We start from the raw sequence: 27,811 nt of genomic DNA on the forward strand, positions 1-27,811 counted from the left end.
TGATGTGAAACCTGTGAAGGGACCAGTCAACAGTAAAAGTATCTTCCTGTAGAGTCAGTGGAAAGAGAGCTTTTCATCGGTGCTGATGGTACCGATTACCTTAGAAGGGATTCAGTTACCACATTGGCCTCAGATGGGTCCAGCTGTGTGATTTTGGTTCATGTCCTTTTTAAGCTCAATGGAGGAATTCACTAAGAATAACCTGCGTCAGTTGATGTCATTATTTCTAAAATAAGCATCCAATTCAGGTAATGGCACACACAAGGCCAAACTGTTTGCTGAATGGTGATTCTTAAGCTTCTGAGCTCTAGGATGATCAGGATGTAGCTGGCTTTACACTGTTTTACTTGGACTGTACGGCACCTGTCATCCAGACTCCCAAATTGGCTGTTTAAAATGACAAAAGGTCACCTGTCCACATCAAATGTCTTCCCAGCAAAGTGCTATTTCAATGCAGATAGTATTGATACAGATTTTTGCACTGGCGCAGCTGTTTAGTGAATTCGTCCAAAGTGCAGGATCGCCCTGTTCTAATTATCCAACGTAAATGACAAAAAGTCACATTCATTTTTATAGTTTATGTAAGAAAACTGTTTAAACATTTCATGTCAGCTGTTCGGACAGCTTTCCCTTCCCTGTATGGTGCTTAATATTAAATAAAAAGAATAAATAAACATTACTAAACTGCATTTTTATAGTATTTTCTTAAGATAAAATGTTCTTTACATTGGTCTCATTATAATAAATTGGTTCAATCAAAAATATTTAATAATAATCAAAACAGAATCATCCGTCTGACATTTGAAGAGTCTTAAAAAGGTTTTTCATGTTGAAAAATCTAACTCACGCCAAGTTGTGTTCTCAGTAAAGGTCACTATGGTGTGTTACTGACACCCTTAGGTGTGACTTTTCATTTCATGTCAGACACATATATCACTTCTCAGTTGCAGATCACGTTGACGTCTGATAGCTTTAGAGAAAAGTGTCTCGCTCGCATGTAAAAAATACAGGATTTGAAAAGCGAATTCTGTCAGACTGTGTGTTATTAAATAAGTTTTTATAGATTGTGTAAAACATATTGCTCTTGCTTTATTCATTATGCTGTACTTTCTGTGAGAAACTGTGTGTTTTTCTGCCTCTTTCTCTCTTTGTTGAACAGGTGCCACTTTGAGCCCTAACAATAGTGCTTTAAGTTTGTCGTTCAATTGCTCAGTGGGAAGTTTTCTGCTTCCGTTTGCCATTTGGAAGACAGGATGAGGACGAGGAAGAAGAGAGAGAGAGCCTATGTGGCACATCACCCTGGTTGCTTTGCTGTTAAAGAAGAGTTGGGCTTTTTGGTAAATATGTAAATGATGCACTGTGAAGACATCCTGCCTGTCACAATTCTTAAGGAACATAAAGACGTGATTCAGAAAATAACTGTCAAAGGAAATAAAAACAAGGAAAAGAAACATGTCGAGGTTAAGCAGGCATTGTATGTTGTGTAAAACTGTGGCTGCATGGAGCCAACATTTTCCTTCAGAATGTGGACAACATTAGCTACTGAAAATGACCACCAGAATTAATTATCATTTGCTTCATATCAAATTTGAAAACATATCACCCTTTTCCAAAAATAATTAGTTCTCTCACAACTTTAAATTAACCCTTTCACTTTACCAGAAGATTATTATTAATTAATCATTTAATTCAGCTCTTCCTTTTTCGAAAGTTGCATAGCAACCAACAGAAAACAAAGTTTGTCCTCTGTTCATCAGATATAACATTTAATTGTAGTGATATTAAAAATCCTAATCATTTTCAGTTCAAAACACAGATTTATTTAGTTAATATTGATATCAATTAGCAATATTGTATAGTTTGATTTGCCCTTTAATGTGTCTGCACAAAATGTGCTAATTGAAAAAGAAACCCATTATAAGTTAGTAAAGGCTTGCAAAATTAATGTATTCCTTAACCAGGGCCGTTAAAAAAATGTCTAGGTCTTTTTCTGTAGATGAAGGACATACATTCATTAAAGTCACGTTATTCTATTACTTGTATTGTTAATGTAGCCTACATACGTTGATAAATTTAATTTCAAAGTGTACTTTTAGCCCCCGAATATGCCGGATGCCTCTTTTGAAGCTATTTCTCATAGCTTTGTTATTTTTAATCGACAAGGAATGACTGTAAATCGACATTTTATAGCAATTATTAGGAGTCATGACATTTGTCAGGATGGAAAGACTAAGGACAGCCTATTTAAGAATACAACCAATTTAGTATTTTGGTTAATTTTCTTTGTTTAATTTTATTTACAGTGCCTCAGTTTGACAAAGATGTTTAATTCAACACAATTGTAGCCTACAATTGTTTCCCTTCATAAATTCGATCACGTACCTACGTCAATAAAATTACCTTTTAAAATCTATAATTATTAATTGTATACATTTAGAATACAGTTGTCGTCCTCTTTAAGCATAGCCTATGTGTTACAACGGCAACACGACTCTACCAAAAACATCAGTGTTTTAGGATTTTCACATGACAACATAAAACATATCTTATGTATTTCTTGCTAATTGTAGTCTATAAAACATGATGTAAGTAAGATGCGTTTTATGTTGGCATGTAAACATTGTCGACTTTTTTTCAGCGGCACACTGGCTCCATTCTGGAGTTTCCGTGCGCGGCTGGTTCGAGTGGCCCGCTATTGTCCCACATCGGGTCGGATGGAGTAAGCACTAGGCCTACTTTGGGTGGTCCGACAGGCCCCCTCAGTCCACAATAGCTTCGTGCCCAATTATGACGAGGACGTTTTTGTACTTGAAGGTTGTTGATTTACGGCTTGCAGTTCAACTGCCTCCAGTTATCATTCTGAGTGCATCCAAGGTGAAGGGCGCAGCCGTGCGCATGCAAATAGGCCTACATTCTGTAGGATGAAGAGTGCAAATCCGTTTTGTTGTTCAGGTAAGAAATTACTATTTTTTAAAATATAGCCTACATAAAAAATTAACTGTTATAATAAACTGTGGTTTCTTAGCAAAAGAAAACTTTCATTTCAAGAAGCCCGTCATGTCTGCGTTATGATAGCTATACAGTTAAAATGTTAATGGTGTGTCAACGTGAAATAAATGTTTCAAAACTGTAACAAGGCTGATTTAGACTTAATTCAAGTCATTGAAACCTGGCTATTTTCTATTATTTAAAATTCGTTAGTCTGTTAAGCTTGGATCATTGAATTTGTATAATAATATCACTATTATTATAGCTAGATTATAGATAAAATATATTACTTGTTCTTTTGAAATGTATATTTGCTCACATTTAAAATTCTCTGTGTTTGTTTGCAAAAGTTGTAGTTCTTGGCCCGTTTAGGCGGTAAGATTAAATATATATATATATATATATTTGCAAAATCCTAATTTCTATTTGTAGTTCAATTTTAGATTTTCTTTGTTGGCTGTAGCCATCCACATTTTACAACAGTTTGAAATAAAACAAAAACAGCATCTTTCAAACATTAGCAGAGATTTCGCTGGAAATGAATGTAGACTGTTTTTGTGATGAATTGTAATGATGCGTTTTCTGCCGTCATTAAACCATTTTTAATTCATTTGCGTTGCCTAAACATAATTGTTGTCAACTTTTCCACTAATACATTTACAATTTTTATTTGGATTATTAAAGTATGAAAATCGTAATAGTTTTACAGTACCTTGACGTTTAAAGGTATTTGTTAAAATTCATATCTGTCTGTTTAACCATGAAACATAGCCTAAGTCGTCTGCACCTTTCTCTTTAATTAAGGTTCTTATAAGAACATTTTCTTTCTTACTTTTTATAGTCTAAAGAACGTTTTGTGAACCAGAAAGGTTCTTTGGATGCTTTTGAATTCTTTCTCATTGTTTCAAAACAGATTATTTGTTTGTTTAAAATCTACAGCCAGAGTAATAGCAATATGTCTATAACAGTCATTGAGACACAGTTAAGACTCGCTCACCACACTGTCATTTAGCTTTGCTGCACTGGGTGGCCTTCACCTCTGAAATGTTCCTTTCATCACACTGTATGAGTTCCCTGTTTTGTAGTTCCCTGATATGTATCTGCGTGGGTCACTGCTCAAAATGACAGCAAATCTAAAATGAAAGCTTATTCTGAAGCAAACAGTTATCGATAGCAGCCACAAAGAAGACCTGTAAGTCAGAAAGGTTAGGGCTAACAGACAGTCAGTCATTATTGCAGAGATCTACTTTTTTCCATATGGATTTTTTTCAAATGTGTTCTGAGACAGTAAAGGCCACAGACATGCAACATTGACCCTGTTATCTGTAAAGAGAGAAAGCGTAGGATCTCTATATCCTCAGCCCTTTCAACACACTCAAAAAAATTATACTTTTAACCAACTTAATTCAATTATGGACAGTGGTTCCACATAACAGAAATATGTTATCTCTACTCAAATACGTAATGTATGAATAACTAAACTGAATTGAGTAAACTTAAGCAACCATGTCCAAATAATGTCCAAATAACTTGAATCAATTAAATTCATCCTACTAAAAGTATTTAAGTGATAACATGTTTCCATTATGTGGAACCACTGTCCATAATTGGATAAAGTTAGTTTAAGGTAAGATATTTTCTGATGTACAATATCTGTTATTTTTAACACACACTAAAAATGCTAAATATAGCTCTTATTGTTATGAGTTAGCCAGAAGTTGGTTTTGTTTCACTCATGGCATGCCCCAAGTACCTGTAGTTGCTTTTTTTTATTAAAGCAACTTAAAATCTGTTTGGCAGGTCCTCAACCCATGCACATGCTCTACACTTTACCACAATGGTAACCCCCCAAAAACATTAATTTACCAGAAACTTTTTTAAATACAAACATAAAAGAGAATTAAACATGAACAAATATCCCCGTTTCATCATTTTGATAAAAGATGCATAAAATAACATTTTGTTGCAACTTTTACTCTCCCTATTCAAGCCAAAACATAACTGTTTGAAGTCTGTTCAACAAAATGCAACTGTGTTTAAACATGTTAAAACAAAACGAATTGTTTAAATAAATATTTTTTGGAGTGCAGAACTAAACGGGACTCATTTTGAAGAGACTTTTTTTCTAAGTGCGGCTGTTACTGTAATATATGAATTGAAATGTGCTTAAAATACACTGCGCTGTCTCTTTTGTTCTGCGTCGTCAACTGAAAGCATTGACTGTTCTCTTTACCTGTCTACATGGGCACATTGTTCAAGTTATACATCTTGTGATCCCATCGCTATCCCATGTGGTCTGCTGAGTTTCAGATGTGAATGAGCAGCAACCTTCACGTGCATAGAAATATGTTTTAACTTTTCTTCCATCCGATATCAGGGTGTGCTTATATTTTGTCATTCTTCACAAAGTTGTCAAACACTTAAGCAAGAAAAGCATCGTGCGCACAAGGAAACTACCTCACAATGCTGTTCACCTCTGTGCACGGAGTGCAGGTGGGGGGTTAGGCTGAGAGAGACACGAAAGTGAAAGAGTCTGTGACCCTTAACAAGCTCCAAATAGAAAAAGAACATCATTTTCATTAGGCTGCCAAACAATAGGAGAGGCCCCTGTGTTTTTGGGGAGGTCTTCTCTGTTTGTGTGTGTGTTTTCTTAGGATATGCCTCGTCTGTGAGTGTGTGTATGTGTGTGATTGTGAGAGACTGTGTGTGACTGTCCTCTTTCCTGACTGCTTTGTCTGAGTTGGTATTGTGTATTTCTCACAGAAAGGACTTCCTGGTCAATAGGGAGTAGAGTACTGTGAACTCAACAGCCCCCCCAAGCATACACTCAGACACCCCTCTCAGCAAGCTGGGGAGCTGAGAGAGACACTGCAGGATGGACTTGTTGCTAGGTGACTGACAGGCAAGTGCTCAAGTCAGGGTCTGTTTTAAAAGCTAAAACCTCTCTTTCAAAAATGTTTGACTGAGAGGTCAGAAAATGTGCTTGGCTAAATCAATGTAAAGAACAATTAAAATATCTCTTAGAAAGCGGGCTGATATAAATATTTGTTACCATTCTTTCTTCTGAGGATTTCTGTATTGTTAAATATTACTGAATCCATTTGCCATATATTTTTGTTACTGTATATATTTTTAGACTGCATAATTGACCTTTTTCTCAAGCAAAAAACAGCTCTCATGTTACTTAGTGGTCTCTTTCTTCTCACAAGATAAAATCTGGGTTTCTGGGTTCTGATCACCCTGCCTATAGGTTTATTTTGCTGTCTCACGAAAATGTTATTTTACTAGTCACTCTCATTGACAGTATTAAGGGATAGTTCCGTCAAAAAAACTGTACTCGTTTGTGGTTGAAAATGCTGTATGTGACTCTTTCTTCTGGGGAACAGAAAAGAATATATTGGGGGGTTACCAGCATTTTTCAAATTATTGTTTTTGTATTCTGTAGAAGAAAGAAATTCATAGAGGTTTGGAATGACATGAGGGAGATTAAATGATGAAATCATTTTCTGAACTATCCCTTTAGGTTTGTCGTAGCAAGCTTGTAAAATCTGGATTTTTGGGTCATTTTTGATATTATGATACTGATATTGTAAGATATCATTGTTTGCCTTGGATTTGCAACCACATGTGAGTAACAAAGGTCTCTTTCTTTTGTTCTTTTATTCTTTCTTTCTTACTTTCTTTTTTTCTTGTAGTCTCTTTCTGTCTTTCGCTATTTTTTTATTTAGTCTGTTCCGCTAGTTTTGACTACTTTTTTCAATCCAAATATGTGACCCTGGACCACAAAACCAGTCACAAAGGTCAATTTGTAAAAATTGAGATTTATGCATCATCTGAAAGCTGAATAAATAAGCTTTCCATTGATGGATGCTTTGTTAGGACAATATTTGTTTAGGCCGTTTTTGTTCGCAATTTTGCTGCATCCACTCAGAAAAAAAGTGGTTTTGATAAAAAAAAGTTTTGATATATTTCCGGTAGGAAATTTGCAAAATATCTTCATGGAACATGATCTTTACTTAATATCGTAATGATTTTTTGCATAAAATAAAATTGATAATTTTGACCCATATAATGTTTTGTTGGCTACTGCAAATATACCCATGTGACTTATGACTGGTTTTGTGGTCCAGGGTCATGTGTGTGCGTGTGTGCAAGGAGTGTAATGGCAGTGACAAGTGATTGCTGAACTTTAAAAGAACCTTATAACAGATGGCTTTGTCTGCTAGCTGATTGGCTAAAAGGATTAACTTGTATATCTTTACGTGGATAAACTGTCTTGGACAAACCCACTCAACTACAGACCACCTCTTTCTCTATCTTTCTGTACACTAGAGATGCTGAGAGTGAACAGAGGGCCAGAGAAAAGCTAAACCCAGAACATTCCTCTATAGCTGAGGGCTTAAGGCTTGATCTCAGATTTATGAGTCGCTCACTGCAAGAGTATCACAGCACAGCGCATTCAGTCACATGACACATTTACTCATAATTGTGTGTGTGTGAAGTGAGATGAGTCTCCACTGTCACTGGTTGTCAGACTCAATGCTGAAGAAACCACACACACTGTTTTTTTTTAAAGATGACCTGTTTCTCGATGTCACTTTTCTTTGTCACTAGTGAGTGAATCAACTGCCTTAAGACATCCAATATGTGATTCCCTCAACACACATACAGTTTCTAGATTTTCTCATAAAAATGAAAAGTGTCAGATTGGCATTTGACATATGCCCTGAATACACAAATAACGGCCAGCCGCAAACATCTTACTGACACACACATTACTGACCTTGTCATCCATGCACACGCTCCTGCTCTCTTTCTGAAGCCGTAACTAAATTCATTCAGCAACTTTTATCCTCTATTAGGAGGCAGAGATTATTTCTCTGAAATGTGCAGCTCCAGCAGACATCCATATGTTATGCTGCCCTGTTTAAAGAAAATTGTGTAACCATCATACAATTACCTATCCACATGCAAGTTTTTTTTACGTTTTGTCTGTCTTGAATCTGATTTCCACTTTGGTTGCCTTTAGGATTTCCTATGGGTTTCAGTCAAAATTAAAAACTACCATTTTACAAACCTATTAGAATGTTTTGTAGAATATAGTAGTTATTCTGAACAAACATTTATTCTTGATATTGTAGCTAATGGCATGATGTAATTTAGATGAGATTGTAAGCTGCTTCTAGACAACGATTGCATTGACTTTAATGGGGTTTTACAAATTATAATCAATTAATGTTAATGTAAATAATAATCCTTGAAGGCAAAGCATAGTCAGTTATATGTGAGGAACACATAGGTCACCAGTAAGTCGTACCACAGTTTTGACTGATTTGTGGTGATCAGAACAGGGGTAAGTGGAGCTTCTCCGGTCCTGGTGTGTCTCGTTGCTAGGTAACAGTTAATGTAGACCAAAATGGCTCATTTGTGTCTGGGATAGACTAGATATTGCATTCTCAGGTTTAAAGCTAAGGGTTTTGTTTGTTGTTTGATTGTAATACGAATGAAAATGCTAATCAACATGATCATTGAAATTCTCCATCACATCTTTACCTCGTTCATGCAAAGAATTCATTCACAAACAACAGTTCATTGCATTGCAATTGTCTATCATTAAGAAATTTTACAGCATATTTAAATCCGTAAAATACTAAAACCTTTGAATGCACATTGTAACAGTCGAAATATAGTAGCGAACTTAAAAAAATTAAAGATAGGAAAGGGATGTTGCTTATTCATGTCCTGCTGTTGGATAACAGAGAGAGACAGAGAGCGAGAGATTGATAATCCAGAAGGGTCAGAGGATAAGAGGTCTTCTCTGTTACCACAAATCCCAGATTACATCTAAACGGGACAATGCCGTGGCTGGACACCGATCTGTCAGGACAGACCCACACGCACAGAGGTCTTTAACTCATCTGGTGTGTCCGCGTACTGAAGCAAATACAGATTTTATTTAACCGAATCTCTCATTCATTTGCTATTATCTGGGCCAGTGAAGTATTAGTAAGCCACTCCAGCTCTGACAGACATGATATCTTAATTAGAACGTAAATCCCGGGCCTATAGGATTGCTTCTGCTTTAACTGAGATCTTCTCAGATGAGAGGAGAACCAAGGACCCACTGTAGCTTTGCAGAGAAACTGATGTCATTTCTCAAATCATTGAGTATTGTGAGTTTGTGTGAGTGCACTTGTTTGACTAGTACTGCAGATACTTTTTTCAATCCTCTTTTATAGTGGAAATTGTCAGTTGTGATAGACTCTCACTGGTCTAAATCTAGCATACGGTTGAAAATGATGTATACGTATTTGCTGCCTACGATCTTCATACCAACACTTGTATTTGTGGCCTCTCCACTGAAATAACAATGAGAGTTTACACACCGGTGAAATTGTCTGATGTAGTTTGTTAAATAATTTGTCGTAAAAAGAATGTGCGGATCATCATGGCAGATTTGTTTGTGTTGTAACAGAGAGCAAGTAGAAAACAGAACTCTTTGTATGAGTGTCACTCCTTATTTTTCCTCTCTCGCTCTCTGTCATTCAGGGATAGCGGTGTCAGGCATTGCATTATGTGTGTAATCCTTATTATTCAGTTTGTGCACGCTCCATCTCTGACTTGCTCTTTGCCATATACATGGAGCAGGATGTCATTTTGTCAGTGAGGTTAAAGAACGCAAGCAACTGTGAGAAATGGAACAAATGATTCTTCACATTTTATTTGCCAGATTGCCGATTTGATTTGATAGCCTTAATTGCTTAATTTGGTTTAGAGCACATACTTTTGTTGTTGAGAACTATTTTGTTAAATAACAGAAGATATTTTTATAAGTAGCCTTATGGAATTGTTGGGCATAAATTAAAATCTTCAGATTGTTGCTGTATGGCAATATGGAATCACAATTTCTGGTCATATATTTCTGTTAATCCTAAATTTGTTAAATATGTCCATCAGGAAATGTGGAATCTGTTGTACAAGCACCCCACATACCCGGTACCTTCTAAAGTCATTATTTATTGACCATAGTCAAGTGATCTAGTGGAAGATATTCCATATGTTGAGATTAAGATGAATATAACTTTGAAATATTTAAGTACAGCTCTAAATAGTTCAAAGCTGCTTCTCACCCATTGGTGTGAACCATAATCAACCCAAGGCACCGTTGGCCTATATACAGTGAAGGAAATAATTATTTGATCCCCTGCTGATTTTGTAAGTTTGCCTGCTAACAAAGAAATGAAGGGTCTATCATTTTTATGGTGGGTTTATTTTAACTGATAGAGACGGAATATAAAAAAATCAGGGGAAAAATGTTATATAAATGTTATAAATTGATTTGCATTTCAGTCAGTGAAATAAGTATTTGATCCCTGAGAAAAAATAACTTTGTACTTGGTGGAGAAACCCTTGTTGGCAAGCACAGAGGTCAGACATTTCTGATAGTTGGTCACCAGGTTTGCACATTTGTCAGGATACATTTAGTCCACTCCTCTGTCAATCTTTAAGGTTTCTTGGCTGTCGCTCAGCAAATTGGAGTTTTAGCCTCCTACACAGATTTTCTATAGGACTAGGGTCTAGAGCAGTGGTTCTCAACTCTGGCCCGCGAGATCCATTTTCTTGCAGAGTTTAGCCCCAACTCTGATACAACACCTGAGGAGGCATTACAGTGACTTCAGGAACAGACGTGTTCAACTTAATGCTGGGCTGGCTAGGACATTTAATGTGCTTCTCCTTAAGCCACTCTTTGGTTGTCTTGGCAATATGTTTTGGGTCTTTGTCATGTTAAAGGCACATGCACGACCCATCTTCAGTGATCTAGTTAAAGGCACATGCACGACCCATCTTCAGTGATCTAGTTAAAGGGAGGAGGTTCTCGTCCAAGATTTTACGGTACCCTCAATGGCCCCTCAATGCGGTGAAGTCATCCTGTACCCGTAGCAGAGATTAAAAGCCCTAAAGCAGAATGTTTCCAACACTGGGCTTCTCTGTAGGGATGGCGTTCTTGGGGTCAATGTCAGCATTTCTCTCCCTCCAAAAACAGGAGTCAATTTTGGTCTCACAGCAGTGCCAGCACTTTCGCCAAAGCCTTTTCTGAATCATTTTGATGTTCGTTGTCAAACTTCAGACGAGCCAGGCGGGCCTTCTTGAGGAGGAGGACCTTGCGGGTGCTTCAGGATTTCAATCTATTGTGGCATAGCATGTTACCAATGGTTTGCTTGCTAACTGGGGTCCCAACTGTCTTGAAATCATTAACAGGCTTCTTCCGTGTAGTTCTGGGCTGATCTTTAACCTTTCTCATGATCATCTTTACCCCATTGGGGAAATCTTGCAGGGAGCTCCAGACCAAGGGCAATTGATAGTTATTTTGTATTTCTTCTATTTCCAAATAATCGCACCAACAGTTGTCTCCTTCTCACCAAGCTTCTGTCTGTAGCCTATTCAAGGTTTGTGCAGGTCTACAATCTTGTCCCTGACATCATTTGAAACCTATTTGGTCTGGACCATGGTGGTGGAGAGGTTGAAATGGAAGATACAGATTCTGTTGGCAGGCATCTTTTATATGAAGTGAAAGTGAAGTGATACATATACATGTTATATACATAACAAGCTGATTTAGGAGTACTTTCTTAATGTGACAGGACTAATCTGCGGTCCATATAGGCACATAACCAATATGTGTAGCCAGAATTCTTGCTATTTGGTAGGGGATCGAATACTTATTTCACTGACTGAAATTCAAATCAATTTATAACCTTTTTATAACATTTTCCCCCTGATTTTTTAATGTTCTGTCTCTATCAGTTAAAATAAACCATAAAAATGATAGACCCTTTATTTCTTTGTAAGCAGGCAAACTTACAAAATCAGCAGGGGATCAAATATTTCCCTCACTGTAAGTAAAAAGGACTTTCTTTGAGGGTTATTTTGAGTGCTGTAAAGCTATTGTTAGATTATTAGATTAATTGTACACTTTGTATGAACAATTGATTTATATTATTGTATGTATATTTAGATTTTGCATTGTGAAAATGCAGTTATTTTTTAATGTACACAATATTCTGCGTGTGACAAATCATGGCATCAAATAAATAAAGAAAAAGAAGTCCAAAGAGGCTTCCATTGTGATGCAAAAACTGGCAACTGGTGGTTTGTTTTTGTTGATTAAATGTGTCTGAAAATAATTTCAAGCTTTTCCGTCAGAAGGAATTTTACCTCTGTGGCAGACTTAATCTATACTTTCAACCATCTGCACATTTATCTGGAACCAAATAAAGTGTGTTTGATACTCAATGAGAGAGAGAGAGAGAGATTTTATAGACGACTCGGATGGAATTGCTTACATATTTCCACCAAATGACAACACTACGTTCAATGTGTCTGAGCAGAGCAAACGTAAAGGTCAGAATGACGCTTTCGCTGAAAGGCGCTGTTGCGCGCTGGGTGGTGCTGAAATCCAGTTCAGCTTCACGCGTGATTGGCAAACCTGACAGTGATTGACGTGTGTCCATGGCAACCACGCAGCCAATCTGACAAGTCCGATAGAATATCGACAGCAGGGGCTAAATGTTCTTTTATTTTTTCCCTCAGAAAACACTTTGGCGCCTGTTTTTATGCTCACACGCAAACAAAGAATAGATTTTGCCGTTCCGGCTTCACGAGCCTGCCGCATGGCATCGCTCCTAAGCTTATTTTTTCAAACAGCTGTTAACTTTTGGCATTTTCTGTTTGTCTGGATTCTGCAGAGACACTGAACAAAAATAAGGGCGAGACAGACGAGCAGCAACACCAAACGGCAGGAGCGAAGAAGAGCGAGATTAGAGTCCGGAAGGATAGACAAGTCTCCATGTTCCAGCTGCCTATTCTGAATTTCAGCCCCCAGCAGGTTGCGGGGGTCTGCGAGACGCTAGAGGAAAGCGGCGACGTAGAGAGGCTCGGGCGCTTCCTCTGGTCGCTCCCGGTGGCGCCGTCCGCCTGTGAAGTCCTCGGGAAGAACGAGTCCGTCCTGCGCGCGCGCGCTGTCGTGGCCTTTCACGCCGCCAACTTCCGTGACCTCTACCACATATTAGAAAACCACAAATTTACCAAAGACTCACACGCGAAGCTGCAAGCTCTCTGGCTCGAGGCGCATTACCAGGAAGCCGAGAAACTCCGCGGACGTCCGTTAGGACCCGTGGACAAGTATCGTGTCCGAAAGAAGTTTCCACTGCCTAGGACGATATGGGACGGCGAGCAGAAAACTCACTGTTTTAAGGAGAGGACACGGCATCTTTTGAGAGAGTGGTACCTGCAGGACCCTTACCCGAACCCCAACAAAAAGAGAGAGCTGGCGCAAGCGACTGGACTCACACCCACACAAGTGGGCAATTGGTTTAAAAATCGGAGGCAGAGAGACCGGGCGGCAGCGGCCAAGAACAGGTATATAGACCCTTTATCAACATGTGCAGTACGGTAAAAATGATCCGCAATTGCCCGTGTTTATGACGCTTTTTATCACCTGCCCCATTGGGTACATATGAACGGCTGAGAATAAATTAAAAGATTAGGAATAAATATCCTTGCGTAAATATTGAAAAAAGTATATTTTCTCTGGACCAGTACACTTCAAAACAAAAATCCTGGCGTCTCATAGCCTATCTGTCATTGTCATATCATTAGTCAAATGGTTAAATTGTGTAACTCGTGGTTTGCTTTTTTATACTGCAACTTGTTTGTCTAGAATATTTTTGGGGTTAAGTGTTGCCCTGTACAGTGTTTAGAAAAACCTAAATTTGTGTCTAAAATATTTGGTTTTATTGAAGTAAAAAAAATAATATGACCGCATCACTTTGATTAGGTTCCATAAACTAAACTTATTTTTAAGTGTTAGTATATCATTTTTCAAAGAGCAAAAATAATATTTAAAACTAGCCATATATATAAAAATACACACCTCACATATTCATTTGAGGCAATTCCTGCCCGAAAACCTTATACTACCAAAACATTTCGTATAGAAGATTCGTTTGTCTTTGAATGGTGTGAGGGGATGCCTACTAATAAATATCGTTTGACTTCAGTTGAATTGGATAAAAGCAATACTTTCTAACTGCTATTACAATTATTCTGCGTAACAAAAGGCACGGCATTTCTTTTTTATAATCTTGTTCAAGTTTTGTCTCCATGACTGTCGATACCAACGAAAATACATTTTACAACTGTTTTCTTCGTCCCTGAAGGCTACAGCAGCAGGTTCTGTCTGGTGTCTCGATCAGATCTCTGGGGGACGATGACACCACAGGAGACCGACTGGAACCCGCCTCAAGCCCAGAGGTCAGTCTTTCGAGCAAGGCCGCCCCCTCCGCCATCGCTATCACCTCCAGCGACAGTGAATGTGACATCTAACCTGACAAGCTTCAAAAGAGCAAACAGGAGAATTGTAAGACTGAGGCAATCTAAAAACAACAAACTCCAGTGCCTGTAACCGGCCCAAGGAGAGCACAGAGCCTAAAATGTGAAGGATTGAAGGGGAGCGCGGATATTGCATTCGTTGACGTGATCAGCAAAAAGGCGCATGCTTCTCACGACAACAGCCAAAGGGATCTTTTGGGGGGGGGGTATCGAAGGGCCGAACTTACTATTGTATTTGTGTGTACTTCATTATGAAAAAACTAAATACTGTTTTTATGTTCACTTGTCTTTTACAGTGTTTATTTACATATTTAAAATGTCATTGGTCCATTATTTGTGATTATCTTTTTTACTAGAATTTTTGTTGTGCGTCAGTACTGCGCGTTGTGAAAGTTCTTGAAAACAGTTAACCGTGATTAAAAAGAATAAAATCACTGTTGAGCTATAAGCAATGATTGCAAATTCATAACGGTAATTTATTTTCCTGTGAGTAAATTTGAGTTAACGTGTCTAGGATAATGGACAAATCGATCTGAGAAAAAATATGCAATTTGTTATTTCATGTGAACGATTAACGTGGCCCATTGTTTGCCCGAAAGTGAACGCATGAAAAGTGTGAACATAACATATTCCACAACAGATTTGGAACAGACGGGGATCAAATATGTTGGATGTTTTAATGCCTCCCTGCGAGCTCAATCTCTTACACACACGAGCGCAGTAATTGGCTTCTTGTTGTGTAATGCGCTTTGACAGCAGGGTCAGCGAAAGGCCGAGGCGCTTTCCCGGATGTCAGCACAAACTAAGCCGTTACGTGGTGTTTCTTTCAGATTTGTGGAGGTTTCCCTGCATGTATACACACTGAGCGGATAAAAAGATATAGCCTGTAATGGCCCAACCAAGTTTTCGTAAAGACGGCTTGGCAGTAGCTGAAAATATACGTGATTTTGTTGGTTAACTTTCTATTGCTTTATTGTTTATTATAATAGGGCATCAATTGAATATGTAAGCAATTTCATGTTATTGTCTTTTGGGGTGCAATTTAATTTAAACGTGGTAAGCCTTTATCCAAACTATCATTTCGATTTTTAATCGTTATTTAACAATGATATTAACAATGTGATTTAAAATAATGTGATGTATTTACCCGTTCTTATTACGCATAAGCGTTTTTATTCGTAATTTCACAACCATAGAAATAATTTCTGTCAAGGATAAAGCATAAAGACAGAATTAAATCATCATATATTTTATTGATCGTTTAAATGTTTTTCGCATTTAGAGTGAGAATGGATTTCCATAGATATTCTTAAAGTAAGTTCATACAGTTTGATTCATGTTCTTGGTGTTTAAACATACTCAAGGTGATTGTGTCGTAAATGATTGAATTAGCAAGCGCAAAAACACAGCGTCTGTTTCCCAACTGCCTGAAGAGTTCACGGTGTGCACCTGGGTTTAACCCACGCCTTTCATTGACGTTCCCTATAAAAAGCACAAGCTGTATTTTCAATCTTCTTTCAATCTAAACAACAGTGGGGCCAAACTAAGTGTTCCTAGCAAGAAAAAGGAGAAAAGGGGGAGCCTAAGTAAGGGAGGGGAGAGGAGTACAGCTTTATTTACACACTGGATACAGAATGGTGGAAAATTTCCGTTTCTTTTGAGCTCTGGGGAGTGCAGGGTGGGACGATGAAAAGTCTTTTTAGCAGTCAATAAGGTTGTCAAACTGGTCAACGGTAATCAGCGCTAATGACGAGCTGGAGAGCGCCGAGCTAACAAAGAAGCACCCGCCTTCTCCTCCTCAAAGCCTCAGCTTGAAAACTCTGTGCTGGGGTTGCCAGAGGTACAGAAATCTCAATTTCTTTTAATTAGTTTGTAACTTTCTTCGTCATTTATTTCAGCAGTTTGCTGTTTAAAAGTATGGTCATTATAAAAATGAAACAATATTAAAATGTGTAAATCAAAGTGCGTAATAGCGCAAGATTCTTTACAACAAAGGAAACGTTATTTAAGAAAAAACGACTTTTATTATACACTAAAAATAAAATAAAAAATCTGGGCTGTCTTCAAATTTAAAAGAGTGGTGTAATTATCAAGTAATTTTCAAGTTGTGGTTGAGTATGGTTTAATAATATGGTATGGTTAATAAGCCTTTACGTTAACTATGCCTCCCAGTTGGGCTACAGCAACAAATATTACCCAATGTTTACTTGAATCTGTTAGTTTGTTTACATATATGTATTAAGAAAGTAGCACGCTTTGTCAATTATGTATTTTGTTTTTTGTGGTCTAAAATGCCATTTCTACAAGCAAACACGGTATCTAAACTGTATACGAAACAATTTTAAATGTTTTTAATATACGTTTTGAATGAGTCTAGGATGCCTTTGCATTTTGCGCTTGTTTATTTATTTATTTATTTATTCATGGTTCCCACCGGATTATCGAATACTGTCCATGTTTCTTTGTTTGCGACCTCTGGTGGTCAAATATGGCGTGGCACGAACCACAGATCATAGTTTTACACTGAACAGATACTCCGCTCATCCTCTTTATGAAAAAACATACCACACAACGAAACATCATACGTCTGAGTACTACTTAATTGAAAATTTATATTTGTTTGATCCTCCCATGTTTGTTTCCGAACATCTGCAATTTATATTTAATAAGCACTTTTATTTAAAACAATTTACACATTGCAGATTTTGAGAAGTACAACAATGCGTTCACAAATACATTAAAACAAAAAAGTGTAAAGTTTCATAGTTCATTTTCAATGGTTTAAAAAGTGTGTGATTTGTGATTGTGTGAAGTGCAGAGGAGTTAGGTCTAAGCATTACTTTAAGTAGGACTCTGGAGTTTAACAGGTCTTTACACCATAAGGGTATACAAACAGACTAAATTGTAAGTAGAATTTTTCAATTTTATACAGTAGTCTGTACGACGTTGTTTGAAACATCGGGATGTAAATTTACATTCAGCCAATATTCAGCACCCTGGACAGCTACAGAACACAGCACAGTTAATTAATTTCCTTAATAATAGATAGCGAATCAATTCGCAGTTAATCAAAACCTTAAAGACAACTAAAGAGATTGTTATTTAATTGCAGAACACAATTTTGAGGTTCACAAATAAAAACTGGAGCCCTTACTGGCTGTGCTGCAGAAATGCACACTCTAAATAGGTTTGTGCAACATGCGCTTCATGTGGTAACATATTTTGCTTTTATCAGAGTCAAAAGTAATTCTTAATGTGCATTTGACAACATTAGGTAACAGCCGTGAAAGTCATTTTAAATGTCTGACCAGGTGCTTAAACAACTGAACATTTTCACTTAAACATTACACTGTAGAATAAATGTCTTGCTGTCTGTTTCCGCTTTGATCTTGCAGACGTTGGCACGATCATGTGCATAAAAATAACCTCAGCAAAGAAACTAATCTGTATTTAAATCCAGTGTCAATTGTCGAGACTCTGTTATTAAAAAAAACGACATTTGTTTTGACAAGTGGTTGTCGTCACTTGCAGTCAGAAAAATTACAGCAGTCGAGAGAGATCGAGAACTGGTAGGAGAGGAATTATTAAAGTTATTGAAAAGCGATAGGCAGCAAGCAATTGTGCGCGATTTGAAGCTTGACAGCTTCTCAATAATCTCCATCCATTACTCTTCATTTAAGCAAGTCTGGTACAATCCTTGTGAAGCAACATGGAGTAACGAGTCTTTCCTATTTAGGTAAAAGAACACAATAGTGGCAACTCTATAGCCCCTTCTGGGATTTGAACCTCCTTTGGATTACCAGTTTAACTCTTGACACGTTTCAGTTAAATTTGGGCATGTTGCCACACTCAGACAATCAGGTATTCTGCCTCATTTCAGATTTCAACTCAGTTCAGGACTCAATACGCAAATGAAACGGCTCCTGGTTGTATAACAGCTATTATGTCGAGATTTGTGGACGGTGTTTTTATTTCAAGCATTATTATGATGCAATCCCTCTCGCAGTCGCTAGAGGGAGACAATTACCTTGCAAATTTTTATCAATGAGTCACTTCCGGGTAAATTGTTTCACTCTCTTGTGTTCCTAATCTTTTGCGTGTTGTAAGTACAGCGTTAATACAGCGTTAAATGTTTTACACCACTTTTTGATACTCTTGTTTTTCTGAGTTGTTGTGTAAAAGTCTGATCATAGCTGATTCGCAGTAAGGATTTTGAATTCAGATTTGGATTCAGACACCGGTTGTAATTCCATCTTCTTACATGACAAATACATTTAGTTTAATTTGACCTGCCTGAAACCTGCTTTTGTAGTTTAATGAGTAAATCTACGCCCCATTTTTTCAATAATATTATTGGACATTATTGAATTATTGAAGAATATATTTTTAAACGTATAATTTAAATGTTTTATTCTTAACACACATTTAAATTAATGGAATTCTTAGATAGCTTTGTTTTGGCCATCCGCAGTTTTTAGAACGTCAGGCATTAGAATATCATTATTGTGATACCTCATATTACCACGAGAGGGAGGAATTTGCAAGGGTGTACTGCTGATCCTACCACCTAAATAATAATGAGATGATGGGTATCATGATTACAAAGAAAACAGTTGTTTTAAACCCACAACGATGTGTTATTTAAATGTTCATACTTTCCTTTACAAGGAGAACAACGCAGTCTTTAATTGTTGTTTAAGTGTAGATGCATTGTACTTGGTTACATGAACTTAGTTGGTCATTATTTACCACATATTATTGTTAGTGGTATAAAAAGGTAAAAGAGAGAAGAAAAATAAAAGAGGGTACAATGCCTGCTGGGATACCGTTTGTAAATCTGTAGTCTGTGTGGTTCTCCTGCTGATATCTAAAATTTACCACAATTCCATAGTCACTGTGAATCTAGAATGTTTTGATTTAGACAGAACTTCTTATTCAATGCCATGCAATAGATAAGACTATGAAATGAGGGTGTGTGTCTATTGTATAGAGTGTGTCCAATGTTTTAGGCTATATCACACTGACCTCATTGTCATAATTATACCCCACATGAGAATGACTCCCAAAGAAAAACAGAAAGCTATCCTATTTCTGTTTTCATTTCCTGAGTTTTTTCTTTAATGGAGCCATCTAGAGTTTTATCCTGTTTTCTCTTTCCTTCTCCAGGGGGGGAAATTTTGGCTTTATACTTCCATGCAATTTTACATTCAGAGCAATAATGCAGACATATGTTTCTACACATTAGCTCTTCCAATTTGCTTATTTCTTAGTTGTGTTCTTTATGGGGCGGATATCTGCTATAATTTCATAAAACTCATTTCGAAAGTAATCTATCACCCATATCCCTTTACCACAAACACATGTTAGTCTTTGTCGGGGGTGGACAGTTGAAGTATATTGTCAGGTCATGTTGTATTGGTAATAGAATCCCCCTCTTCTGGCTCTCATGATAGTTCCTTTAAAAGCTCTTTAAAAAAACTGAATGAGCAGCCCACGCTACTGTCACATACTGATTTGCCAAACCAGCAAAGTATTTCAGTATTTCAAAAAAGTACATTTTCTTTTTGAATAAAACACTGGGAGTGGGAGCAATAGCCATAACGATGGATTTTAAAGGTAGTTCACCCAAAAATATAAATTCTGTCATAATTTACTCACCTTCATGTAATTTCACACCTTTATAAATAACCTTGTTCTGATGAACACAAAGAAAGATATTTGGAACAATGTTAGTGATTTTCAGTTCTGGAACATCACTGACTATAATAGTAGGAACAATTAAATGATAGTCAAAGGTGCCCCAGAACTGTTTGTTTTCCAAAATTCTTCAAAATATCTAATTTTGTGTTCAACAGAACAAAACACATGCAATATTTTTTTCTACTATGGTAGTGACTGAATGATGTCACAGAACAGAACATTTCTAACATTCTTCCAAATATCTTTTTTTTTTCAAGCAGAACAAAGAAATTTGTACAGGTTTGAAACACATTGAGGGTGAGTAAATGATGACAGAATTTCATGATTTCTGAGTCGGGTTGTAAGTTTGCATGGAGATAAGGGTTACCCCACTTGACCCATATGTTGTGCACAATAAGGCGTTAGAATTTGCGCGTTAAGGACATTTTCGTTAATTGACTTTAGCGGCAGGACTAAGGTTTTCAAAAATCAGAAAAGTATCTCATTTAACACCCGTTTGAAATCCCGGGAACTGGTCAGACAAAGAACGTTTAAAAAAATAGGCCGTTTGGCGTTTTCCTGATAAACTTTTGTTAGGCTATTTGGATTTCTCGGTTTCTTTGCTTAAACGTTTAAATAAAGATTTTGTTGAATAAAGGTGTAACCTATGTTCTTTATTTTGGTCTATAGCCTATATTCCTTCATAAATATTTAATGAAATGCCAAACATTTTCATACAGACTGACTGAAAGGAAATTCCTGGTGTGCACCACCCTTAGGATGGATGTGGAAGGGTGTCCGCTTCATTCCTGCAATCAAGCCCTTCTACACCCGGAGAATGGTTCTCATTAGTGCCCGGAAACCTTCTGCGCTCTCTCTTCACAACCAGTTTCGGTGACAAGGCGATCGAGGTAAGTGAGACAGAACGAGTTGTGGTAGGGCGGAGAATATGGAAATTTGGATATATTTCCCTACGTGGTCGAATTTCATTTTGTTTAAATAATCTGGAAGTACAACCGTTCATCAAATCATCCGGTTTAGTTTCTTATGCTTGGTCTGTTTTAGTCTTCATTAAAAAAACATAACATTTAAAAAAAAGTTCACAATTGCTTGTGTTCAGCTGACACGAGTAAAAACAGTTTGGAAAAAGTATTTTGAATTGGGTTTGAGAGGACCGTCTGGGGCACATGTTTTAACTTGTGGTGGCCCAGAACTATACAATTTATTGACAGTCTTGGGATATACTGGAAGAGGTTTTTTATCAAAAAGCTACAAGAAGAGTGATTAAGTGTGTTTGTTGACTTTTTACATTGAACAAAAGATATACTTTTCTTGTAGTCTGGCGCCTCTTGGTCGTCTCTTTGGCGGCCAATTTTTCTTGTTGACGTTTTAAACGTTCTCATTTTTCACGCGCTCATGACATGCCCTCTTCTGACGTGTCACGCGGATTGACATATTTTTATCTTCCATTTTGCTTTATTTACTTTTACGAATTTTTTTTAATAGAATTTCAAGTCACAGAAATTTTCACTGTTTTAGTGTATTGTAACCTGATTTAAAAATACTTAGGCCTATCAACAATTTGTAACACTGAACAAAACAAAACTGATATTGGAAGCCATTTTTATTAAACCTCATTCTTGAGGTTCTCATTCGTGCTTTCCCAAACAGAAAAAAACATCTATAAATTAATCTTTGCGTAGCACAATATAAATTATTCATTTTTATCCAGTATCCAGCAATACTCTGAATATGTTTAAATGATGGCCTTGTTGGTTTCACACCTTTACTTGTCCAGTAAACTCTTTTTTTTCCCAAAAGAAGCTCTTTTAATTTTCCCCGCCGTGCTAAATTCGATTCAGCAAACGTCCTCTGCGTCATGAATATGATATGGAATAATGCAGTAAATATGGGTTATTTGTGTTTTTTACTTTTCCAGTCTTGTCGTTCAAAATGTGAATGAGACATCCTAGGATCCTAAATCCACAAGGCTGGATGTCAGAGATCCCAATAGCGAATCCTGGATCTGGTGCGGATGTCCTTGCATATTGTGTATCGGATGCTGTGCTCCGAGGCCGGGCATTGGGTATGGATTAGCCCCAGTATTGCTCATGTTCCCCTGCAGCACAAGCACGGGGTTATGCTCGGGGCTCTGCGGCGGAGAAAACTCATCCTCCGAGCTGGACATGAGCGACTTTACTCCGTCGAGCGGGGAACGCTGGTTCTTATTACCGCCAATGCCGTTGTTCTCACTGTTTTCTCTGTTGGGTGAATATAACATATTTTACAATTTCATATTCATACAGTTAGGCTATTTAAAATAGCAAAGTGATTAACTTTGTCATGATGTTATGATAGGCTAAGGCTATAATATAAAAAAACTTAAAATGATTTCATTAGCTGACAGAAAAAGTGACAGTGCGTACACCGTTAAAAATCTCACCCTCTAAAAATTTAGAGAGAATAAAAATAACAACCCGTGAACCTTCTTTTCTCTTTTCTGAGAAACCGTGTGCGTGGCAAGATAATGTTATAATATTTGTGTGGATTCTATTTTTTCCACTGTATCACACTCTCCTGTTTTGTAAGGACGAGTTTAATTTTTTTATGTATATGTCAATATGACGGAAAATAAAATCACACACTCAGAATCTGTTACTAAATGACACTAATGTAGGCCTAAATCCTAAAAATCGTGTCACTGTAACAATCTGTCCAAAATAATTGTTTTCAGTTTCGTTCGTTACTGCAAAAATAGAAATGCAAAATTACACTAACGATTAATTTATAATAAAATAAATAAATAAAATATATTAAGAAATAAAAATACACATTTGTAAATACCGTATAACATTAACGTTTATTAGATTCGTGCATTTAGCCAAACTATGAGGGGATATTTTTTTATCAAATCTTTAAATATTGCGAATATATTTTTTGTCTCTAAGACTGTCTTCTATAAAGAATTGGTTTTACTTTTAAGCACTTTAAAAAAACTGTCACAAATATAAGTTTGACAGCGAGATTTTTAACTGGATCTCACCTTTCTTTCGCCTCGGCTGCTCGGTCTCTCTGCCTCCTGTTTTTAAACCAGTTGCTGACTTGTGTGGTGGTCAATCCCGTTGCATCCGAAAGCTCCCTCTTCTCCCGTGGAGATGGATAGGGATTGTGAGTATACCATTCACGCAGCACGCCCCGAGACTTCTCTTTGAAGCAGTAACTGGTCTCCTCACCGTCCCAGATCGTACGCGGCAAAGGAAATTTCCTGCGCACACGGTATTTTCCCACAGCTCCGAGCGGGCGGCCTCGCAACTTTTCCGCCTCCACATAGTGCGCCTTAAGCCACAGCTGCTGAAGTTTAGGATGGTTATGTGCGGAGAACTGGTGGCTTTCGAGGATCTTGTAGAGATCACGGAAGTTTCCCCGGTGGAAGGCCACCACGGCCTTCGCTTTAAGTACGGATTCGTTCTTGTGGAGGTGGTCGCAGGCTGGCAGGGACCAGAGGAAACGTCCGAGCCTCTCCAGATTCCCACCCTGCTGCAGCACCTCGCAGACGCATGCGACCTGCTCCTGCGTAAAGCCAAAGGAGGGCAAGATTGACATGATGCCCCGATCCGATCCACCACGTAATTTCCCCTAATCCAAGGCTCAGTGCGCGTGCCCCAGCACAAAACGTCCCGTGTCACTTTCAAATCTCCCCTTTACCGGGATCAATATCCAGGATCTGTTAATGAAGTTCAAATATTGGTAACCGTCTGTTGTCTGGATTTTTAGCTCTACTGTCACTCTCCCAAGAGCTACACGTGAGCTTCGGTCGTGGATTGTCCGTGTAGATATATGACAGAGGAACCCAGCACAGCGTCATTCCGTGATTAACTAGCCCCGGTCTGTTCAGGAACCGGCCAGCAGAGCAGAACTGCATCTACAGATCCGTTCCGTTTCCTCCCCGGAGGGCGGACGTCAAGGCCTGAAACTGGAGACCCTGAAAACAGACACGCACGGGCGCGCGCGCACATACTCACACTGTTGCTGATAGGCCCCTAATAAATTATTAAATTACCACAGAAGCCTACACGTGCACCTCCGCAACCTTGCATGTGGAATCTAAATGGCCTCAAATATTTTCTAAACAGTTTTAACACGTCGTTTGATTTCAGTTGAATGACACTATATTTAATATAATATAGCTGTTCCATATTATTCCACAGTATTATATTTATATTTACATTTCAAAATGATTTTTTTAAATTGTATTGACTTTTTAATAACAAACAGTTTATCTTCTAAACTGCAAAATTTGAATATGATGAGATCTTTGAAGGACAACCTGTTTCGTCATACACACACACAGATAGATAGATAGATAGATAGATAGATAGATAGATAGATAGATAGATAGATAGATAGATAGATAGATAGATAGATAGACAGACAGATTTTTTTTAGATAAATAGTATATTTTATACCCATCTAGTTTTTAACTTCGTAAAAGGTTGATCTGTGTGAAACCTTGTGGTTTGTCTGAAACACTAAACCGATCCATTAGCGAATAACTTGAGCTCTCTCCCGGTCGCAGCTCTTTATCTCTCAAGATATCTGTAACACTACACCAGGACATCCAGCTGGACCTGCCTGAGGTTATTTTACTTTGTGGAAAAATATTCCCCTAATTTATTACTATAAAGTTCTAGGACAGTGTGGGGATTAAGGACTGAAAATATCAAAATGCTAATTATTATCAGTGTAATCTTTCATTGGTCCCTGAACACCTGTAAAAACAATCATCATGTTTAGTTAAACAGGGAGCGTTTGTGTGCCCCCTCCCTTTCTCTTAATGGTTTATTAATGTCATTGAACAGACATACTCAGCATTACATGCAAGCGTTACACAAATTTATTAGAATTTAAATATTCGAACAGAATGTTCTATCAGAATTAATATAATCTGAGGGCATTTCTATTGGCTGGTTTTATGTCAATGCTGTTTATTAGACAGGGTTAAAATAACTGTTTAAATATCAACATCGACATAAATGTAAAAAATGCGTTGCTTGTTTTACTCATATTTCACTCACCGATTTGATTTTGAAATGCTAACATTATATTTACAATAGCTTTTTTAGGCTACACTTAACGTAAGTGTAGGCTACGTTATTTCAGGTCTATTTCTAACCAATTAGTTCAGACTTTTATTGTAAAAAATCTCCAGCCCATATTTTGCGCATTTTGCAGAAGCCTTTCTCTTCTGTCCCGAGACGTCAACAGGGGCTGCTCAGGTTACGGTAGTATGTCAATGCACCCCTCCATCCTCCATCAGATCCTGTACCAGCCCCCCAGTCACAGCGACATGCCCGCTCTCAGATCATGATCATTTCAAGATGTCTCATGGAAGGAGAGAAGGGCGCGCATACTTGCCCCAACGTCACCAATAATCCCACTGTGATGAGAACACACAAACGTCATCATGGTTTATGTTCAGTAGCCCGTGTGCCACCACCGTGAAGGTGTAAACTGTTTTTTCGCCTTTGAATGTGTGTTTATGAGTTTTCGGTATGGTGTAAATTAAAGCCTGAGCAGAGGAGAATCCACCGCTAATTAGTCGTAGTTGCAGCCGTTGGTGAAATAACAACAAAAATACTCAAGCAGGCTATACTCAAATAGGCCTATGACAGTTTGCCATACATACATACATGATATTGGAGCTTTAAACCGAATTTTAATATCGTTCAATACATATATGAATTTAGGAAAGATACGCAGCATTCAAGATTGTAAAGAGAATTTGGTCGCTCTGATTGGGCCCTACCTTGTAAGAAGCTATTATTTTATGTTATACACCTATTATTGAGACATAAGAAACAGAAATGAAATATATTTGGCTATTGTTTAATAAAAAATACTTTTAAAAGTAGACCATGGGTTAGTCTTGGCCTAATGGTTAGAGACTCGGATTTGTGACCCAAACGTTGTCGGTTCGGACCTCAGTACCAGCAGGGATTGTAGTTAGTCACTGACTAGCAATAATTTAGGACCAATCAGTCTTACTTTTCAGATTTCAATTAGACCGATATACATTTTTATATAACTGACTTTAAGAAGTAATGACCAGTCTTGAATAAAAATAATTAGATGAGTAACTTGTAAGACTAGACTAAGTAGTTTATGCAACTGGCCCCAGGAAAAGGGCGCCAGTCCTCGAGATTGCCACAAATGTTATTTTTGCATGACACGCCCTTCTGACTTTTTTAATTTCTGTACTTTATTTTTGCATTTCACTCTTTTTCTGATGTAAGGCAATGCAAATGTGGGCTTTTTAAGGTTTCAACTCAGAAGCTGGCAACACTGATGCCCGGTTTCAAAAACAAGGCTTAAGTCTAGTCCCAGACTAAAGTGCAAGTGTGAGTTGTCTTAAAGGTACAGTGCGGGATGTTTTGTATGATCTATTAACAGAAATGCAATATAACATACAAAACTGTGTCTTTAGATGTGTATAAAAACCTTACGCAATGAAAAGTTATGTTTTTATTACCTTAGAATAAACCAGTTGTATCTACATATAGGGAGTGGGCCTATCTACATGGAATTTGTTATGTTGCGCAGCCATGTTTTGTACAGTAAGCTCTAACGGACAAACAGCTCTACAGAGCGCGTTTCGTATATGTTGGTCTTCGTGTGTGTTTTTAGACACAGCTTGCGTCATCACTGAGTTGGAGACGCACAAAGTAGTAAGTCGTAGTACGGAGAGGAGGAGGAGTAGTCGTCGTCTAGCTGAAGCAATTGATTGTTCTGTCTTAGAAGTTTTGATAAAATGGAGGACCATGCGTATTGTGCACAAGCGCCGACAGAGCGTGAATCTCCGTCGTCAAAGAAGCGCAAACGTGATGCTGCCAGACGAATTAGAGACAAACGGCGGCAGAAATCCAGGATAAACATCGGTGTATCTATTACCAGATGGAAGGCACTGTTGAAAGACAAATGTTTTCAAGGCGACGCCGAAGTTGCCTGTTTTCTGCTAGACTGGTAAGATAATTCAACATTTTCAATGTTTCCACTTTTTCAATGTTTACCAAACAACTGTTTTGTTGAAACGGTAACGTTAGCATTTTATACCAATGGCCATATAACCTCCGAATAATAATGTTTTTCCGTCCCTGCGGTACGTACTCCGGTTGTTCCTGACTTTACAAAGGGGGAGACAAACGTCTACTAACTTACACCTAACTGCCTATGTCGCTGTCAGATCAAACGCTTTGAACAGCGTTGCTATTTATGATTAGCTAACTTTAGTTACTTCACTACTCTCAGCGTGTACTAGATAGCACGCAAGAAATATATTGTATTGTAACAGTAACTTTCGCAATAGAATACATGTTAAATGATTAATTACGTTAATATATTGCCTTACCTGCTTGTATCACTGCTATCCGCTGTCTCTGTAGACGACATCTTTTTTTACTGTTGCGGCCTCCGTCGTAATTCGAAAGGGAGGGGTGGGCAAATGACTCGGAGATTCGTTGCAAAACTATAATACAAAGCTAGTGGCCGCTGATTTTCAAGAACTGCGCCTTTAACTAAAAATAACTTGCACTGACATATCTTAAAGGAATAGTTCAAAATGAAAAAGTGAAAATGTTGTCATTATTAACACACCCTCTTGTCATTTCAAACCTGTATAACTTTCTTTCTTCTGCAGAACATAAAAGAAGATATTTTGGAAAATGTTGAACAGAAAACCCCATTGACTTGCATTGGT

General features: G+C 37.7%; 2 protein-coding genes across 2 annotated transcripts; one reads left to right on the forward strand and one right to left on the reverse strand.

The window, feature by feature from the left end:
* The first annotated feature begins 1,167 nt into the window (after positions 1-1,167).
* Positions 1,168-14,816, forward strand: six6a (SIX homeobox 6a). Its single transcript, XM_057342196.1, has 4 exons — positions 1,168-1,337; positions 2,639-2,952; positions 12,735-13,407; positions 14,208-14,816. The coding sequence occupies exons 2-4, from the start codon at positions 2,922-2,924 to the stop codon at positions 14,371-14,373; spliced, it is 870 nt and encodes a 289-aa protein (XP_057198179.1). The 5' UTR covers positions 1,168-1,337; positions 2,639-2,921; the 3' UTR covers positions 14,374-14,816.
* Positions 14,817-21,679: 6,863 nt separating this feature from the next.
* Positions 21,680-24,013, reverse strand: six1a (SIX homeobox 1a). The gene is made up of 2 exons (XM_057342669.1): positions 23,102-24,013; positions 21,680-22,319 (listed from the first exon to the last, which is right to left on the reverse strand). The coding sequence occupies exons 1-2, from the start codon at positions 23,659-23,661 to the stop codon at positions 22,028-22,030; spliced, it is 852 nt and encodes a 283-aa protein (XP_057198652.1). The 5' UTR covers positions 23,662-24,013; the 3' UTR covers positions 21,680-22,027.
* Between the last annotated feature and the right edge of the window lie 3,798 nt (positions 24,014-27,811).

This window comes from Triplophysa rosa, linkage group LG9 (assembly GCF_024868665.1).
Source record: "Triplophysa rosa linkage group LG9, Trosa_1v2, whole genome shotgun sequence".
Lineage (NCBI taxonomy): Eukaryota > Metazoa > Chordata > Actinopteri > Cypriniformes > Nemacheilidae > Triplophysa > Triplophysa rosa.

Coding starts and splice junctions, on each gene's coding strand:
- six6a (XM_057342196.1), top strand. CDS start 2,922: ATGAAGAGTGCAAATCCGTTTTGTTGTTCAG. Junction 2,953..12,734: donor AAATCCGTTTTGTTGTTCAG/GTAAGAAATTAC, acceptor TGGATTCTGCAG/AGACACTGAACAAAAATAAG. Junction 13,408..14,207: donor GCGGCAGCGGCCAAGAACAG/GTATATAGACCC, acceptor TCGTCCCTGAAG/GCTACAGCAGCAGGTTCTGT.
- six1a (XM_057342669.1), bottom strand. CDS start 23,661: ATGTCAATCTTGCCCTCCTTTGGCTTTACGCAGGAGCAGGTCGCATGC. Junction 22,320..23,101: donor GCAGCCGAGGCGAAAGAAAG/GTGAGATCCAGT, acceptor TTCACCCAACAG/AGAAAACAGTGAGAACAACG.